Here is a 17,993-nt window from a genome sequence, read left to right on the forward strand (position 1 = left end):
CTGGGTGTCAGTAAATTTTCCATTCATGAATTTTCATCCAGATTGGATATGAAAGTAGGTTAACCTTGAATACATAGAGGAAGATTCATGGGCTGTGAAGTACAATAAAGATTGTCAAAATTAAATGAGAAATATATTTTCTTTATATACAATGTGAGGAGAGTACACTGATAATTTTTAAAAGCCTGCAATAGCAATAGCCAAAGAATCACTGCTTACGTCAATTCTTTTGAAAATGTGATGTGTAAAACATTAGTGGATAATGGATATATTTAATGGGTTGCCACAAGTATTTATTAAAACTAAAGATTGCATTGAATCTATAGATTGCTTTGGGTAGTATGATCATTTTAATGATGTTGATTCTTCCTACCCATGAGCATTGTATATGGTTCCATATATTTGTATCTTTTTCAGTTTCTCTTTTCAATGATTTGTAATTTTCTGAGAACAGATCTTCTACCTCCTTGGTTAATTCAATTTCTGGGTAGGTATTTTGTTTTTTGACGCCATCGTAAATGGATTGTTTTCTTAATTTCTCTTTCTGATAGGTCATCATTGGTGTATAAAAATGCAAATGACTTCCGAATATGAAGTTTGTATCCTACTTAACTGAATTCATTGATGAGTTCTAAAAAATTTTTGTAGAATCTTTAGAATTCTCTCTGTATAGTATCATGCCATCTGCAAATAATGACAGTTTTACTGCTTCCTTTACACTTTTGATGTCTTCTACTTCTCTTTCTTGTCTGATTGCTGTAGTTAAAACTTCCAATACAATGTTGAAGAGGAGTGGTGAAAGTGGGCATTCTTGTCTTGTTCCTGATCTTAAGGGAAACTCTTTTCATCTTTCCCCATTGAGTTTGTTGGTAGCTGTAGGTTTGACATATATGGCCTTTATTATGTTGAGATATGTTTCCTCTATTCTCACTTTGCTAAGAGTTTTTATCATAGATATATGCTGAATTTTGTTAAATGCTTTTTCTCCATCTATTGGTATGATCTTATGATTTTTAACTTTCAATTTGTTAATGTGGTGTATCACATTAATTGATTTGTGGATATTGTACCAACCTTGCAACCCAGGATAAATCTGACTTGATAATGGTGTATGATATTTTTAATGTATTGCCAAATATTAGGTTTGCTAATATTTTGTTGAGGATTTTGCATTACTGTTCAGAGGGAAGGGAGGTTGAGGAGCTGGGACAAAGGGGTGAAGGGCTAAAGAAATACAAAGTAGTAGTTGAGAGATGGTCATGGGAAATGTAGTTAACAGTAATATAATAGCTATGTGTAGAGCCAGATAGGTGATAGAGTGATTGGGGAGATAATTTTATAAATTATATAAATGTCTAACCAATGTAGTGTATACTTGAAACTAATAATAGAATAAAATAAAATTCTTAAGAAAAAAAAAAGTGGAGAGGAATAAACTTGGCCAAAAAGAAAAAAAAAACACACAAAATAGAAAAGAAAATAACATCTCTTATGATCATGTAACTTTAATTTTCAGAAAACGTCTATTTCAATTTTATTTGTGTGTTTTATAAGTGTGCACTGTTCTACAATGTGAAATTTCCCTTAGAGTTGGTCATTTTAAAAATCTTTAAAAGGACTACTGCTATGAATTAAATGTTCTTAAGAACAAAAAAAACAGAACAATCCATTATTACCTCAGTTTTCCATTAATTTTGATAAGATGGGTGGGCTGAGGATGAAAGCTAAGAAACATTAAAGTCTAAGAGGAAGAAATGCCAGTGAGTGGGCAAGGAAGGTCACGAACAAAGGAACAGATATACTTATCAGTAGAACCAAGACAGTATGGTCTCATGGAAGCCACAGAAGAGAAAGTTTCAAAGAGAGAGAGATCTATTGTCAAATGTAGCACAGAAATCCAGTAAATATGAATAAAATAAAAGTCCGTGAAAGTTGGGAGTGAAGATATTGTTAATGAGTCTGGATGTGGAGGTTTAAATAGAGGATGAGAAAGGAAGCCAGACTGCTGTGATTTGAGAAGTAAAGAGGAAGTAGTGAAGTGAAGATAGTGGGTATAAATTACACCTTGATTGTTTTGAATAAAAAGGTAGAAAGATTGGAAAGTAACAAGAGGAGAAGGGGAAAGCAATGGGCTCATGAAAAAAAAAAATGACTATGGTGACAAGGATGGAGGTTGTACATGGGCTCAGCAGCATGGACTTCTGCTCATCCTTGCTCACCTGGCTATAGTCAGTGCCCAAGTAGTCAGCAGCAGAGACCAGCACTGGGTCCCCAGTAGAGCACCATTCCATGGAGTGATCGCCCCATTAGCTAGTAATGATTGATTACACTGGCCCACTGGAAAAGACAGCACTTATCCACTGTAATTATATATATATTTTATATATAAAATTTCATGCCTTAGTTCTCTTTCTTTGTTGGAATGTCTACAGCTTACTTCTGATTAATAAATAAAGTATACTTCACAGTCAATGAAGTACAACAATAGGCCTATGCTCATGTAATTCACTGATCTTACCATTTCTCTACTATCCTAGGGCAGCTGGTTTGATACAATAATAGAATAACCTTTTTAAGTTATAGTTACAGCCCCATCTAGGTGGTTAATACTTTGTATGGCTGAGGCATTGTCCTCCAGAATGCTGTATGTGCTCTAAATCACCATCCAATGTACAGTGCTATTTTGCTCATTACCAGTATTCATGCGTCCAGGAATCAAGGGGTGGAAAAGGGAGTGATTCCACTATCTATTATCCCTAGTGAGCCATGAGTAAAATTTTTGCTTCCTGTCCCTGTAACTTTTCTGGTCCAGAGGTCCTAATTCCAAAGGAAGGAATGTTTCTAATAGGAGACACAACAATGATTCCACTGAACTGGAATTTCCTTTTGCACTAATTTATTTTTTTTTTAAAAAAAATTAAATTGATTGGGGTGACATAGATAATAACATTATGTAGGCTTCAAGTATGTACAACTCAAAAATATATCATGTGTATAATGTACTGTGTGTTTACATGCAAAGTTAAATCTCCTTTCGTCAACATATATTTGATCCCCTTTACCCTTTCTACCTTTTATCCATCTATTTTTTTCTACAAAAGACTAGAAAATTTTAGCATTGGGATAAAAACTTACATGATTCAAGGTAAGGCATATGTATTATTTTTAGTGTCTATGTGAGGGTCGAGGCCCATATTACTTTTTTGACTAAAGGAAAATGGTTTCTATCATTAGGAACATGCAGTGTTTAAGCTAATAGCAATGAAGAACATGAGATTATAACTGGTTTAGATAAATTGGAAACTGACAGTTTGTAAATTATCTTAATCTATACAAAACTATATTAAAACGATCTCACCAGGCTTCTTTAAAGACATAATACAAAATGGGTAGACCGTGTAGTTACAAGGTAAATAAAGTCAAAGTGCATAAGGTTTATACATCAGTAACTTTGCTCTGATAAGTGCAAGAAAAACTGGGTACAATATATTCAACACCTTAAACTCTTGGCAGACCATATTCATTTATTCACACATCCAATATTGTTGCTGAGCCAGACAGAAGCAATTTCTCTTCTTTCACTTTATAATGGCTAAAGGAAAGCGTACATCACTTCTTAGGACATCGCATCCATCTTTCCAAAATAAAATAAAAACAAAAGAGAATGAGAATACTCTGGGAAACCTGGGAAAACCCTGCACATCCGGGCCAACTACCATCTAAACAAAGCATGTGGCCTCTTGTCAATGCTAATGCTTCCTTTACCCCAAAAGGCATGGGCTTTAATGAGTTACCATTAGTCTTTTATTAGGGGCTAGCCCCCAACTATTACATCAGAAAAATTACATGTACAGAAGTTTCAACAAAGAGAATTAAAGTATGAAAATATATATATACACATATATAGTATAATTATATATAAAATTTCATGCCTTAGTTCTCTTTGTTAGAACGTCTACATTTGTGTATCTTATATAAAATAGTACATATATGATTTTTGTCTCTGCCATGAAAGTTTTGCAGAAAAAAGACTGCAAAGAAGTTTGTCTCTCATATTTTCCAAAATTTTAGAAAGTAATTAAAATGAGATATTATCAAGGTCAATTGATTATAGAAGAAACCAGTCTCCTAACCCCCTTGGAAACAATAAACAGGCCATTGCCATGAAATTGACTATGGTAGAACCTCTATTGGTATACTCCTCCTAAGATAGAGAGGACTTTTAAAACAAAACGAAACAAAATCAAAATGGAAAAATGTCACCAATAGAATTCTAAAAAGTAGTTGAATAATAACTTATTTTTCTTAATATATTTATAAAAATAAAATTACTTTATAACTCTTTTACTAATATGTCTCTTAGAGTTCTGTTTATTTTACTCAGTTTCTTATAAAAGGAAGCACTAATTAAGGCCAAGCAGAAAAGGGAATTTTCTTTGCTATCTGGCTCCTTATCCTTAAATTAATGTACTATGTTAGTATATTATTATACATAACTATGTTAGTTTATAATTGTAGATTTATACCAAATTAAGGTGTTTTTTGAGATTAAGTCAAATGAGGAATAGAGAAGGAACATATGGGTCTCTCAGCAAAGAGAATCTCTCAAGAAAAGGCTTGACCACTTGCCATGGTTTTTCTGATGGCATCTTTGACTTCCTTGTTCCTCAGGCAGTAGATAATAGGGTTGAGCATGGGAGTGAAGACTGCATATGTGGCTGAGACCAGTTTGTTAAAATTGAATGAAGCAATGGCCCGAGGTCGAACGTACATGAAGATCACAGCTGAGTAGAAGATGACCACCACTGTAAGGTGAGAGCCGCAGGTGGAGAAGGCCTTTCGCCGTCCAGTAGCAGAGGGAATGAGCAGGATGGTAGAGACAATGAAGGCATAAGAAATAACAGTGGCTGAGAGAGGAAACACAAGGATGATGATGGCAAGCACAAAGTCTACCATCTCGGCGATGGAAAAGTCCATGCAGGCCAACTTGAGGATGGGGGACACATCGCAGAAAAAATGGTTTATGATATTATTGCCACAGAAGGAAACTTGGGAGATGAAGTAAACCTTTACCATGGAGATGGTGAAGCCACTCACCCAGGAACTGAAAGTCAGCTGAACACAAAATTCTGTGGTCATGATGACTGGATAGCGAAGAGGCCAACATATGGCCACGTAACGGTCATAGGCCATGGCAGCCAAGAGCACACACTCAGTACAGGCAAGTGCCATAAAGAAATAGAGCTGGGTCATGCATCCTAGGAAGGAGATGGTATTGGGGCAAAGTAGGAATCCAGCCAGCATCTTGGGGACTGTGACAGATATATACCAGGTCTCCAGAAAAGACATGGTGCCCAGAAAATAGTACATGGGCTTGTGCAAGGACCCAGTGACCCATACAGTGAAGATGATGACCAAATTCTCCAGCAGCACAAACAAGTAGGTGAGGAGGAAGAGGAGAAAGAGCAGAACCTGTAGTGAAGGGGAAGTAGGGAAACCTACCAGGATGAACTCACGAATATGGGTAATGTTTTCCTTCGACATGGTTAGGATGCCGAAAGATAAAAGATTTAACGATAGTCCAAACTGAGGACTGAGATCAACATTAGCAGCAAGGGGCCCTTAGGCTACAGGTATTTATCATTAAACTTAACCCTAGAGCCATTATCTGGACCTAGGATATTATTTGGGAATTACAAGAGGCCACAAAATCCTCTCCAGAAAATCAGGTGTCAGAACAAGAATCAAAAACAAATCCACCACACACACACAGCTAGGAATCTTGAAACAGAATCTCAAGGTCATAGTCAGGATTCAGACCTTTGGATCTAGGTCAGAAAGATCTTCAGGTAGTACTAGGAGTAAATACTTTCCTTATTGGCATATTACTAGATTTCAGGGGCAGCTGTAAGGCAGGAGACCATGGTGACTGGAATAAGGTCCAAAAATGGCCCAGGAAGCAGAGCAGGGAAACAGGGAAGTTCAAAATCTGGAGAAAATAAAAGCAAAATATTAAGAAAAGACCCTCTTGGCTAGGAGAATTGCTGACACTGGCTACTCCTCAACTATGTTATAAGTCTTGAAGACTATGGTAAATGTGGTTAATAATTTTCTACCTATTTGTGGACCATTGCTTAAAAAACTAAATGAAGAAATAAATATCTGACTTCTTAGAATAATTAAATACATTTTGGCTTTTTAGATTGCTTCTAATTATACTAATGATAGTTATATATATAACTATTATATATTATATATAACTATATTATTATATAGTAAGATATTACTATATATAATTATAGATACATAATAGTTTTTATATATATGTATAAAATAGTTGTATACATACATACATAATAGTATATATGCATATATACATATGCATAATAGTTATATGTATATAAAATGTTTGTATTTATATATTGTGTATATATATATAAATGTTCACATTCAATAGCAAATTAATTTATACTTTCATCTATATCTACTTCAAAGAGTGGCTCATATTGCAGGAAGAAGTTACACTGTTATTCTATCTGCTCCTTGACCCTGGAACTTCTCTTTATTATGGACAAGTTGCTTTGAATAGCTGCCTTGGGAGTGGAGAGTTAGAAAGTTTGACAACGCAGAAGGGTCCTAGGCTTCCTGGGGCACAATATGATCTAAGGAGAGAATTGATTAAAAAACACCTTCACAAGTGGGTAGAGAAGAACAAGAAAAGTAGAGATAAAAGTTGGCTTAAGATTAAAAATAAAATTAATCTAAGAAAGAAAAACATGCTTTTCAAGACCAATAGAATGCCCTGGGAAGAAAAAAAAAAACAACACAAAATTAGGGAACTGGAAAGTAGAATAAGAAGTGGAATTTCCTCATTATTTAGTTATTATTTCTGATTTGTACTCGATGGCCTAACACTCCTTGATCTACGATAAAATAGTTTTTTATGTGTTGGCAAAATGGACACAGTGAAATAGAACTGAAATTTGACTTCTTTCTCCACTAAATAGAAGGATCCTTTAACTAATTTAACTATGCTCTCAGGGAGGTCTTTTTACTCAAGAGGTGTGAGGCAGCATGGAGGCACATAAACTATACATGAACAATTACAGAACAAGTTTGTGAAGGAATTTTCACATGTGAAAGTATACTCACTCATGTCTGATTTTTCAGGAATCGTAGAAAACAAAAGAGTAACATAATCAGAGACTCAGTATGAACAGAAGAGCTCCAATATTCAGAGTGTCCTAAAGCATAAAAAGAAAAAACCCCTACAGAACAGTGGGACAAATAATTGAAAGACCTTAATTCTAGTCTATGATTTACCTCTTACTAACATTTCACAATCTGAAGAAATCTCAACTTATCTAAACTTCAATTCCCTTAAAAGTAAAAAAAGGAAAGGCTATAAAACTAAAAAATCTTCTCAAAATCGTGAATACATACAATTTATAATATCGTTAGTGGGTAAGATAAAGATCTATTGAATACTCTTTGGGGGCCTGGACCCACCCTACCAACTGAAAACATAAAGACAAAAATGTCAGGTTTCCCTATTCAGAATTTTGAGAAGGAAAGACAATGAGTAAACAAGCCATTACAGTCCAATGTGGTACAGCCGTAAGAAAGACACATGCTAGGTAGCACATTGGATGAGGTGCTAGCACTGCCTTCAGAGGTGGCTTTCAAAGAAAGCAATGGGGCTTTTTTCTTATCTGTACCTGGGAAGCTGACCCAGATTGTGCTGAAGAAAAATCACAAAAGAGAGAGATATCAGTATAAATTTATGCTCAGCTGAGTCACAAACGATGTCTGGCTAGCCTCACTGTTTTAAGTCAATTCACTCCTCACTTTCCCAGTGTCTTGTCTCTGTGACCTCCGATTCACCACTCTACTCCCTCCTCCAAATCCCAGTAGACAATTTCAGTTCTTATTTTCCAAGACAAATGAGGCTATGAGATGTGTATTCATTCAACTTCTCACTGTCAAATCATTATGCTCGCCTTCTGACATCTCTGGTCACATTCTCACATCTCGGCTCATTTCATCTTTACTTTTTTTGTAAGGCCAGTTCCTACTTCTGCTTTACACCTCATTTTTCAGGAGACTCATCTGTCATAAATATCATATCTTTTTGTATATTTAATTCATTCTTTTCATAAGTAGTCACTGTGCACCTACTATGTGACAGACACTACTTTAGATGTTTGAAATCTGAGCTCGCTGAACAAAACAAAACAAAAACAGGCCAAAAACCATAATCTCAAGAAGTTACAACCCAGTGGAGGAATACAAGCTGTAAATAGATTCCTTCTCAAGACTTTGAATAAATGCAATAAATTATAAATATAGAAATTGAAAAGTGGGTAAGTGGGTAAAGGAGATCAGATATATGGCAGCTGAAGGAAACTGGACTCTGGGTGGAAATCACACAATAGAATATATACATGTCAAATTATAATGTACACCTGAAAATTATATAATTGTATTAACCAATGTTACCTCAACAAACTTTTAAAAAATACTGAATTGAGTACTCAAAGAGCAAAAAAAAGTATTGCAATAGATAATTGAGTGTTAGGAGCCCGGGATGGATAATTCTTTCTGTCAGAGGAGCCCAGAAACCCTTCACCAAGAGTGTCATTTGAACCTATATGAAGCATTATATAGTTTTAGAGTGAAAAGAAATAAGAAAAAAAGAGAAAATAGCAAATGTAAAGGCACAGGATAAAGAGAGAAAAGTAAATGATGGAATGATTTGCATTTTGATTAGAAAAAATTGGTGATGTGAATGGATTGAGATAAGGCAGAATTATAAGGCTATTCGTGGTTAGCCTTCTTACTTCACACTTCTCCTGCTACATCTGACAGATATCTCTGTCACACTGTGGAAAACAGATGAGTCACATTCACATGTTACCTAATATTACCTGAGCTCCCTTGAATTTTAAGATTCATATTGTATTCTTGAAACCTTGAGTAAGTCGATGTTACTTTATTGCTTCAGGCATGACCTAGATCTTTGCATATAACCCACAATTTGGGCATGTGAATGAAGGCCACAGGGGACTCCTGTCTTACACTTTCCTCCTGCTGAACACTCACCTGATTTTCCTACTTGGCTTTCATCATCTTCGCTCCTCATCTCTGCCTTTGCCTATATAAACTGTCCAATAGTAAACATTTATCAGTTACTGGGTGCCTATCATGTGGCAGAATTTGTACTAGATTCTTTCCATACTTTATCTCAATTCCCACACAAATAAATTAGGAAGATATTATTGGTTTCAAATTAGATAATAAGGTAAATAATTTAGCTATATTTATACAAGTAAACATTGCAAGTCATGGAATTATTACCTAAAACTGTCGGTTTCCAAAATATATATTCTCTCTACTATGCAACAATGCTCCTCCTTTAAGTATTACTTCCCACCTGTCTCTCTGCTCAGTGCCATTGTGGATCCATATTCTGCTCTCTGCCTGTTCCTTTACCATCTCACCCACTCACCTAATCCCTGGCTCTGATTCTCATACTTATACCAATTTTCCTTCTTATTCCAGTTTTTTATGTCCTAACTCTTTACTTCTGAATTTAGCCTTTACACTCCATCTGAACTTATGTGATTAGTCTAAAGTTCCAAAATCAAATACTTTAGCTGTTTTCCATGAGCAAGTTGCTCCCCAAGTCTATATGACACTCAAGACCTCCTAATATTTGTAGTGCTTTTTACCTCATCCTTAATTAGACCCCCACATGTGTCTAAAATCTGAAACTATATTACCTTCCCCACTATACATTGACCTCGATCTGGCCACTGACCCAGTGTGTTCTACCCAGTCACTGTCCATTTATTAACTCTGAAGGGCTTTATTATGAAGAGTGTGTTGGCTCAGTCAGAGGAGGGGCTTACCTGCTGAGTCAAAGGAATAGAATTGGTGTACATCCTTGGAAGATGCTACAATAGTAAAATAGGTTTTCTAAAGAAGAAAGAAGTTGGAAGAGAATGAGGGGGAATATTGCAAATAACAGGGGACATTGAGTAATTAGGGTGGAGGATAAGATGGAAAGAAAAATAAAAAGTTCAAGTCTCAACAGAGATAGAGTGGGCATGTTGTGCAAGGGACCAGGACCCATAGAGAGGCTGGCAAAAGGTCTAGTGTCCATTTAAGAAGACTTGTATACATACTAAATAATATTCCTGTCTCCAGACGGGGTGATCTTGTTAAAATATAATTATGAACATATGTCTATGTAGTTCAAATCCTTTAGTGGTTACTGTTCTCTGAACTCCTTATTTGCATAAGGGGTCCTTCATGATCTAAACTCCACATTCTTAATATCCTAATATTCTTCTTTTCTCAGATAATCAGCTCAAGCTCAAGCCACACTGAGAATTTGCTGTTCTTCAGTGTAACATCTTCCTTCAAGACTTTATGCATTTGTATGTACTCTGTCTTCTGCCTGAAATTGTTTCCCTAAGCACCTCACTATCCCCTCTACTACCCATCACCCCTGGCTATCTGATTTTGTAACATGTGGACCTTAGAGCATCTTCTCATGATAACATGTATCATTTGCTTACCTGTCACTGCTACTAGATTTGTCAAATCCTTGAAAATATCAGTTATATTCTATTTTCGACTTGCTCATCTTATATCCAGTGTTTAGCACAGTTCCTGATACATGGTTGTCATTTTGATATATTTAATTAATAGCAGATGCCTCACCATAATACATTCTGTTTATTTCTCGTTAGGGACTAGGTGAAGTAGGTCATCTTGGTTGAGTCTTGCTTTGCCACCTGAAATGAGTTGCAGATAGGTAACAAAAAGCAAAAGGTGAAAAAAAGGGAGAAAAGAGAAAAAATGAGAGACTTTGAAATAGCCTGATCTAAATCTCGGAAAATTGCTTCTCTGTGAAACTCAGGAGTTTCATTATTTTGTGATTCTTGTCAGCTGAGAAAGACTCTGGGATCCAGATCGATTATAGGGAAATAAAAAAATCATTCTGCTATTAATTAAAAGAAAATACAGCATCACCTCAATTCATATTTATGGTCACATCTTTAAATCCCAAATTCAAAGGTTATTTTTTGGCCTGTTGGATGCTCCCATTGGATGATAAGAGCCCAAGACGGAAGAAATTTTTCTGTTTTATATGTCTTTTTCCCTCTACATCTATTCAATGTTGTTTCTTTCCCACTCCTCTCTCTCTTACTCTCATTCTCTGCTTCTCTGCCACTGATCTTGGATTGGCTTTGTATGTTGACTCCTCTGGCAGTCTTCATCCAGGCAGAACCTATAGCTGGAGAGGTCCAGTCTGCAATGAGCTCACTGCTCAGTAGAGACAACTGTGTTCTTTAAAGACATTTCCTTAGGGAGCTGATTCACAAATGCTTGAGGATTTCAAAGAGCAACAATGACAAAGAAGTTAGAGAAAATTCCCTAGTGATGTCCATGGGTCAACAAACAGAGGTGATACTAGAATATTATAGATGAAGAAGCAGAACAGCAAGTTTCATGGCAAATCACCCTGGTGATTGATCCTACTCCTAGTTTCAAGACTTCATTTTCCTTTCTGTTTCTGATTCTCTGGGAAGTAACTGTTACTCATAACCTATTACTTTAAAGCATTAGTATTATTCAAAGTGGTTACTAGTGAAAAGATTAAAAAATATGCAAAAGTTTAGTATATACTAAACTCTAGGGAGAAGCACAGCTGTCTCTCCACTTTCTCTAGTCAAAAAGAAGAGTACTGCTAAGCTTCAAAGATAAACAGTTGCACATAGGACTAGGAAATAGAGCTTTTAGGTGAAGAGGATTTAACTGTTCTCAGTTCTGACTTTTTTTAGTCTTTAAAAACTTGGCTCTTCCTTTTAGGCTGTTTTACATTGCTCTTCTCTTTTGTGTCTCATGTAAACAGTTATTGAGAACAACCCGAGGAAGAGGTTTAGAAGGAGGAATGTTTTTCTTACAGATCCAAGAAGAAAACAAGTCAGGATCCAAAGCCAAGGAGAGCAGGAGACAAAACAAAGGACACATGGAACAGGCAGCAGATGACATCTCTGCACTAAACCTTAGTTTAAAAACTTCTCTTTCTGCTAATTTAATCTTTTCATGTCACCTATGACCATTAGAGTGACAAGACTATGAGAGACATAATTAGATTGTGGGTCTGAGGGAAAGTTCAAGAAGACTGCCTAGAATTTTCAAAGTCTAAGAATCAGGCCAGAGGAACAGAAAATGATTGTGTCTCAGATCTGGTCCAGGCCTGCTCATTAATTAGGAGACTGAGGACACAGATGTAATGCATGACAGAATGTGTTTTACTTGCAACATCCCTTCTGCATAACCTTTGTTTGAAAACAGCAAGCGCGGTGGCATTATCTAAAGAATCTTGTTCAATATTTGGAGATTTTCTTTGTTCCCTGTTATTTCTTTTAGAGATAAGATGAACAAACACAAATGCTTTAAAGCATTTATGTGAACATACTTTCTGGACTAAAATTTATGATCAAGAATAAAGGTAATTTTTTGTGAATTTATTTTTATAAAAACACAAAGTTATAAATAGATATCAATTTATTCATTCAATTAATACTCTTAAAAATAAAATGAAATAATTATAGTTCAATAGAGTTATAGTTATTACTATACTTACATACTTATTTTCATCATTCATTTCATGTAGGGGTTCATATGATATTTTCCATGTACACTTACAAAGAACTATGCTTCTAAATGAGTATTCATAAGATTTAATTATCAGTAGCTGAAACATTGGAATTCTAGGGTAATTCCACATCCCTTAGGGATTAAACTCTCATTCCACCTCTCATGCCAGAAAACTTTTAATTATTCTAAACCTTAATTCCTTTATCTAAAATAGTCTAGTCAATCAAATGACTAAGGTCATCTTTATTTTCAAAAATATGATGATTGCCATCGGTAGAGCCATGAAGACATCTTTAATACATGGGAGCAACTATTTGCAGAAAACAGAGAATAATATTAAGTTGTGTGCCTGCTATGTGCAAAAGAATTTACATATCTAAATTAATGCTTCCAACAACTCGATAAAATTTTATTAATATTCCAAGTTTTCAACAAGAAAATTAAAGTTCAAAATGAATAATAATTTTCCTAGAGAAATTGTATTAGTCAGCATTCTGTTATAGATAATGGAAATCATCTTAGTTGAAGCAGAAAGACAACTTTGTCCTTGTAAAATCATACAGAGGGCTGGAGTAGGGGTCTTTATTTAGGCTGAAACCTAGGAACAAATTTCAGTCCCCAAATCCTCCTTGTCTTGACTACAATAGAGAAAATTGTTGCTGTGGCTGCTGTTTCCTCTCTAGGGCCAAGGAACCAGAATCTGCTGGCTCCAGAACTTTGGCCCCAGACTCTGCCTCCTGCTGCATATGACATATGTCTCAATTACAGTCTCATATATGTGCATCAAACAATACCCTAAACATAAACAAAAGCCTGAGAACTGTAGTGTTAAGCTTTCCAGCCTCAGCATGTTATAAAGTATTGAACTTCATATGAAGGTCTAATCTGTGATATTTCCCTTTGTCTAAAAATTGGGAAAGTTAGAGAAAACAGACTATTTTAAATGTGATCCATGCCCCCAAATTCAGAAGGTATGGACACTACGACTGTCAATCGAAAGTACAACATATATTCAGATGAGATTTACTAATCAAATAAATATCTGTTGACCATTAAATACATAATAAGTAGAAATAATTTTTAGTAACTGAGAATAATAAAGAGTTGTCTGTGAGATAAGCAACTTAAAATCCAGTATGAGAAATAATATGTGTATTCGAATATAAGGTGGAGTCTGGAAGAGTGTTATAAGCAAGATACTGTCACATTGAACAGGAGTTAAGCACAGCAAGAGATGATTTCTTCCTGATAGGTGTGGGGATAAGTCAGAACATGCTGGAGGTTGGAAGAAAACAAGGAAAACGCCATAGAAGTTTGGGGACTCTAGCTGAGTTTTAAAGAAATTGTGAGTAATCCTGTTTATCTTGTATTTTCTTGAATAATTTAGAATATTATGTGTTAAACACTGTGCCTGATGCATTCATGTATATTTATTTTCCTTTAATCTTCCTATCAATATTTGAAGATAAATGTTATGATCCCCCCCCCCCAAAAAAAACCCAAACAAGGAAATTCTAATAACCTATGAGAAACACAAAACTAACAGCTGGAAATGCCAGGGTCTTAAGCTAAATATTTGCTTCCCAAGACCATCACCTTTCCCATTATTTTCCTACATACCCAATTGTCGGTGAAGTTGTTTTGGAAGTCTGATTATCTTATTTATTAGACGACAGGAAACCTACTGAGTGAATTAAAAGCACCTGGAAAAATATATCGGGGAAATTCTTCAATAGATCTTAAAATACAGTTTGCTTTGCTCTGATTAGTGCAACTTAAAAGAGAAAAAGTGAAGGTGTAATTCAGTGTTGTAAGCTTACTTTTACTGGTTCTGAAAAGAAGTAAGTGCTTCTTAGTGGCGTATACAGTCTTACAATAAGTGGAAGAAAAGCTGGGTACAATATATTCAACATCTAAGTTTAAATTTGCTGAATGTGTTAGGTCAGACATCTCAGAATCAATTCAATTTGTCAGTGGCATCATGTGGATGGAATAACAGTAGAAGTTATTTAAGAAGAAATATTTGAAAAATTAAATGTGAGATAAATAGTTTTGTATTTGAATTCAAGTTCTGTCATATATTTAAGTAGAAAATGAGATTCGCTTAGGTTATGTTATTTATTTCAAAATCTAAACTTATGTCATTTTTTTCATTTTTAAAGTTAAAATTATTGATGTGACATTGGTTAATAAAATTATATAGATTTCAAGTATATGATTCAATAATACAGTATATGTATATTGCATTCTGCTCGCCACCCAAAGTTAAATTTCCTTCCATCACCAAATATTTGACTGCCTTTAACCCTATCTACTTCTTATCTCCCTTACTTTCTTCTTATAGCCATTAATTCACTCACTGTCCATGTCCATGAATCTCTGTCATGTTGGTTGCTTTCAGTTTTATATCCCACGCATGAGTGAAATCATATTGTTCTCAACTTTTTCTGACTTATTTCCCTTAGCATGATAATCTCAGGATTCATCCATGTTATTGCAAATGGCAGTATTTCATCTTTTCTTATGGCTGAGTAGTATTCCATTGTGTATATGTACCACATCTCCTTTATTCAATCATCTATTGAAGGGCACTCAGGTTGTTTCCATATCTTGGCCACCATGAACAGTGCTGCTATGAACATTGAGGTATATGTATCTTTGCAGATAAACGTTTTTAAGTATTTTGGGTAAATACCCAGAAGAGAGATAGCTGGGTCATATGGTAATTCTATTCTTACTGTTTTGAGGAGCCTCCATACTGTTTTCCATAGTGCTATATCAATTTACATTTCTACCAACAGTGTATGAGAGTTCCCTTTTACTGTGGTCTATTTATTCCAAGTATTCCCACCAAGATTTATTTCAATTTGACTAATATTTATTCATTTTCAGATACAGTTAACATCCTAGTGAGAAACAGAAAGCAATTTCTGCTGAAACTTTGGAGTATAATTAAATGTCATAACTATGCACCAAAGTTGGGTAAAGTGAAGACAATTGACAAGGATGTTGAACCACATAAGGATTGGCAGTACAGATACCCAGTGAAGCACAGATACTGCAGTCTTGGAAGGGGCAACTCTGTTGCAGGAGTTATAGTCATTGCCAGAGTCAGAGAACCCAGGGAAGCAGGGCTCTTTGTCATCTCTTTCCTGGCATCCTTCAGTTTCCTGCTGGTGCTTCCCACTGACCCAACCAAATTGGAAGCTGGAGGCCAACAGAGTCAGAGTGATGCAGTCCACAGGATCAATTCCTTTCACTCCCTGGGAGATGAAATACACAAAGGAGTACAGAGAATAGATAACTGGAGCATGGGAAATAGATTATAGCCATCATCGGTGTAGATTCAAGAGGAATAAAGTTACTTTTTGCTCATAATCTAGCAGGGAGTCAAACATAAAATGACATTTGTCATTTAGAATAAAAAGCTGCTGTAGTCAAGACTTGTTCCTGCTTCACTCACCTGGTAGAAGCACTACAAGCTAAAGATCTAGTACTTGCAGAAACTGCAATTGCCTCTGTAGAACTTATTATGTATTTATAAATCTGCACGGTAAGAGAAAATTCACACATTGGTTAGATTTGGGTTGGTAAACATGAATCTACTTCCTCATGTGACCCCTTATTTTTTAAGGTCACTTTACACTAATCATATTTCAGACCTTTAAGTGTGCTATTATCTCTTGATGCTTGGATCTTCTTATGTCTGCAAACCCTGGCCTTAACTACTGCTAAGCGTTTTGCATCTGTTTATTTCCTTCAAGTGTTAGCCTAGATACTACTTTTGCTGGAATTTCCTCTGTTCATTCCTAGTTTACTTACCATTTGCTTCCATAGTATTCCACTTGCATCATCAAACTTATAACTCTGAAAGAAATTGTGCCTTTGTCTTCCCTATTCATTAAGCTTTTTGAAGGAAGAATCTGAATCTATTTTTTAATATTGTTGACTGTTATATTCTCTTAGGCTATTATAGTGCTTTGCAAGAGATAAGGATGCAAAAAATATTGAATGAATAAATGAATGAAGTTAAGCAACATAAGAATTAGTGTAATATAATTATTAAGTACATTAAGGTGACTAATATCAGAATGGATGTTTCATATTGAAGATCAATAAAAATCAAGGTTCGAGTTGGTAAATACTAGAATAATTCCAAAATAATAATAATAATGAATCAAATACGTAGATTCTATTTAATTGAAATTGAGAATTCTTCAGTAGTAGAGTAACATTATGAGAGCAATGTATGGGAAAGATTAGTTCGATGATGTTGAAAAAAATTGAAAGGGGCTTAGGTCAAAAATGGGAGACCAATTTTAGACTCCCACTTAAAATGGGTAGCATATAGAGTCACACTACCACTTTCTTATTATTCCTCTCATATTTTAATCTCAGTTTGATGAATATTGTAGAATTCTCCCTGGTTCACTACATTTCCTTATCTGGTCAGCAGGTCCCCCAATGATAGCTAATACTCGCATTTGTCTTAGGAAATTTTATATTTGTTTTTCACCTGATTTGTATATAGCATATATGTTCTATTGGTGTATTGAAGGCTTTGGCTCAGACATATACTGAGGTAATGGTGTTCCATTAGTTTACTGATAACAGTCACAGGGCACAGAAGTCACAGGGATCCAAGAGCACAAAAGTTGTCAACTACAAAAGTTGTAGGAATACTGATTCTTTCATCTTTCATGAAACTATCGATCCCATCCCTATAAGGAGAAACGAGCTCTTACAGACCTGGAAGGAGGCTAAAATTGGGAGAGGACTGGGAGATGATCAACATTATTTTTAACATCAATGGGATTCCATCACCAATACAATTACAAACAGCACTATCACTATCATCACTACCACCACCACCACCACCACCACACCATTATCACCTATCATCATATCTACATATAACTTACTGACTGGATTGCTTGTTCCTTCCAGGCATCAGTGTTTGTTAACTAATGTGTCCCTAGAGCTATTATCATAGACTCTTAGATGTGAAAAGAATCTAGTTCAGTGTGTCATAAAGCTAGACTCCCTGGGTTCAAATAATAGCTTTCACATTTATTAAGTGTGCATCTTGGACAGCTTATTTAACCTCTTTTTGCATGAATCAGTTTTCTGATCTGTAAAATAAAGTAACTAATCATAACTAACTCATAGAGGTGTTATGAGGATAAAATATTTATTACCCATAAAGAGTTTAATACCACCTTACATATGTTAACATTTATTATTTTTACTCTGTCATTTCAGGTACTGGTTAAATATATACAGTATATATTAAACATAGTTCAAGATTAATCAATACA

General features: G+C 35.2%; 1 protein-coding gene across 1 annotated transcript; it reads right to left on the minus strand.

Moving 5' to 3' along the window:
• Positions 1-4,605: 4,605 nt before the first annotated feature.
• LOC107506570 (olfactory receptor 6) lies at positions 4,606-5,544 on the minus strand. Its single transcript, XM_016137273.2, has one exon. It carries the CDS (start codon positions 5,542-5,544, stop codon positions 4,606-4,608), a length of 939 nt encoding a protein of 312 aa, XP_015992759.1.
• Between the last annotated feature and the right edge of the window lie 12,449 nt (positions 5,545-17,993).

This window comes from Rousettus aegyptiacus, unplaced genomic scaffold (genome assembly GCF_014176215.1).
Source record: "Rousettus aegyptiacus isolate mRouAeg1 unplaced genomic scaffold, mRouAeg1.p scaffold_m13_p_5, whole genome shotgun sequence".
In the NCBI taxonomy this organism is placed as follows: domain Eukaryota; kingdom Metazoa; phylum Chordata; class Mammalia; order Chiroptera; family Pteropodidae; genus Rousettus; species Rousettus aegyptiacus.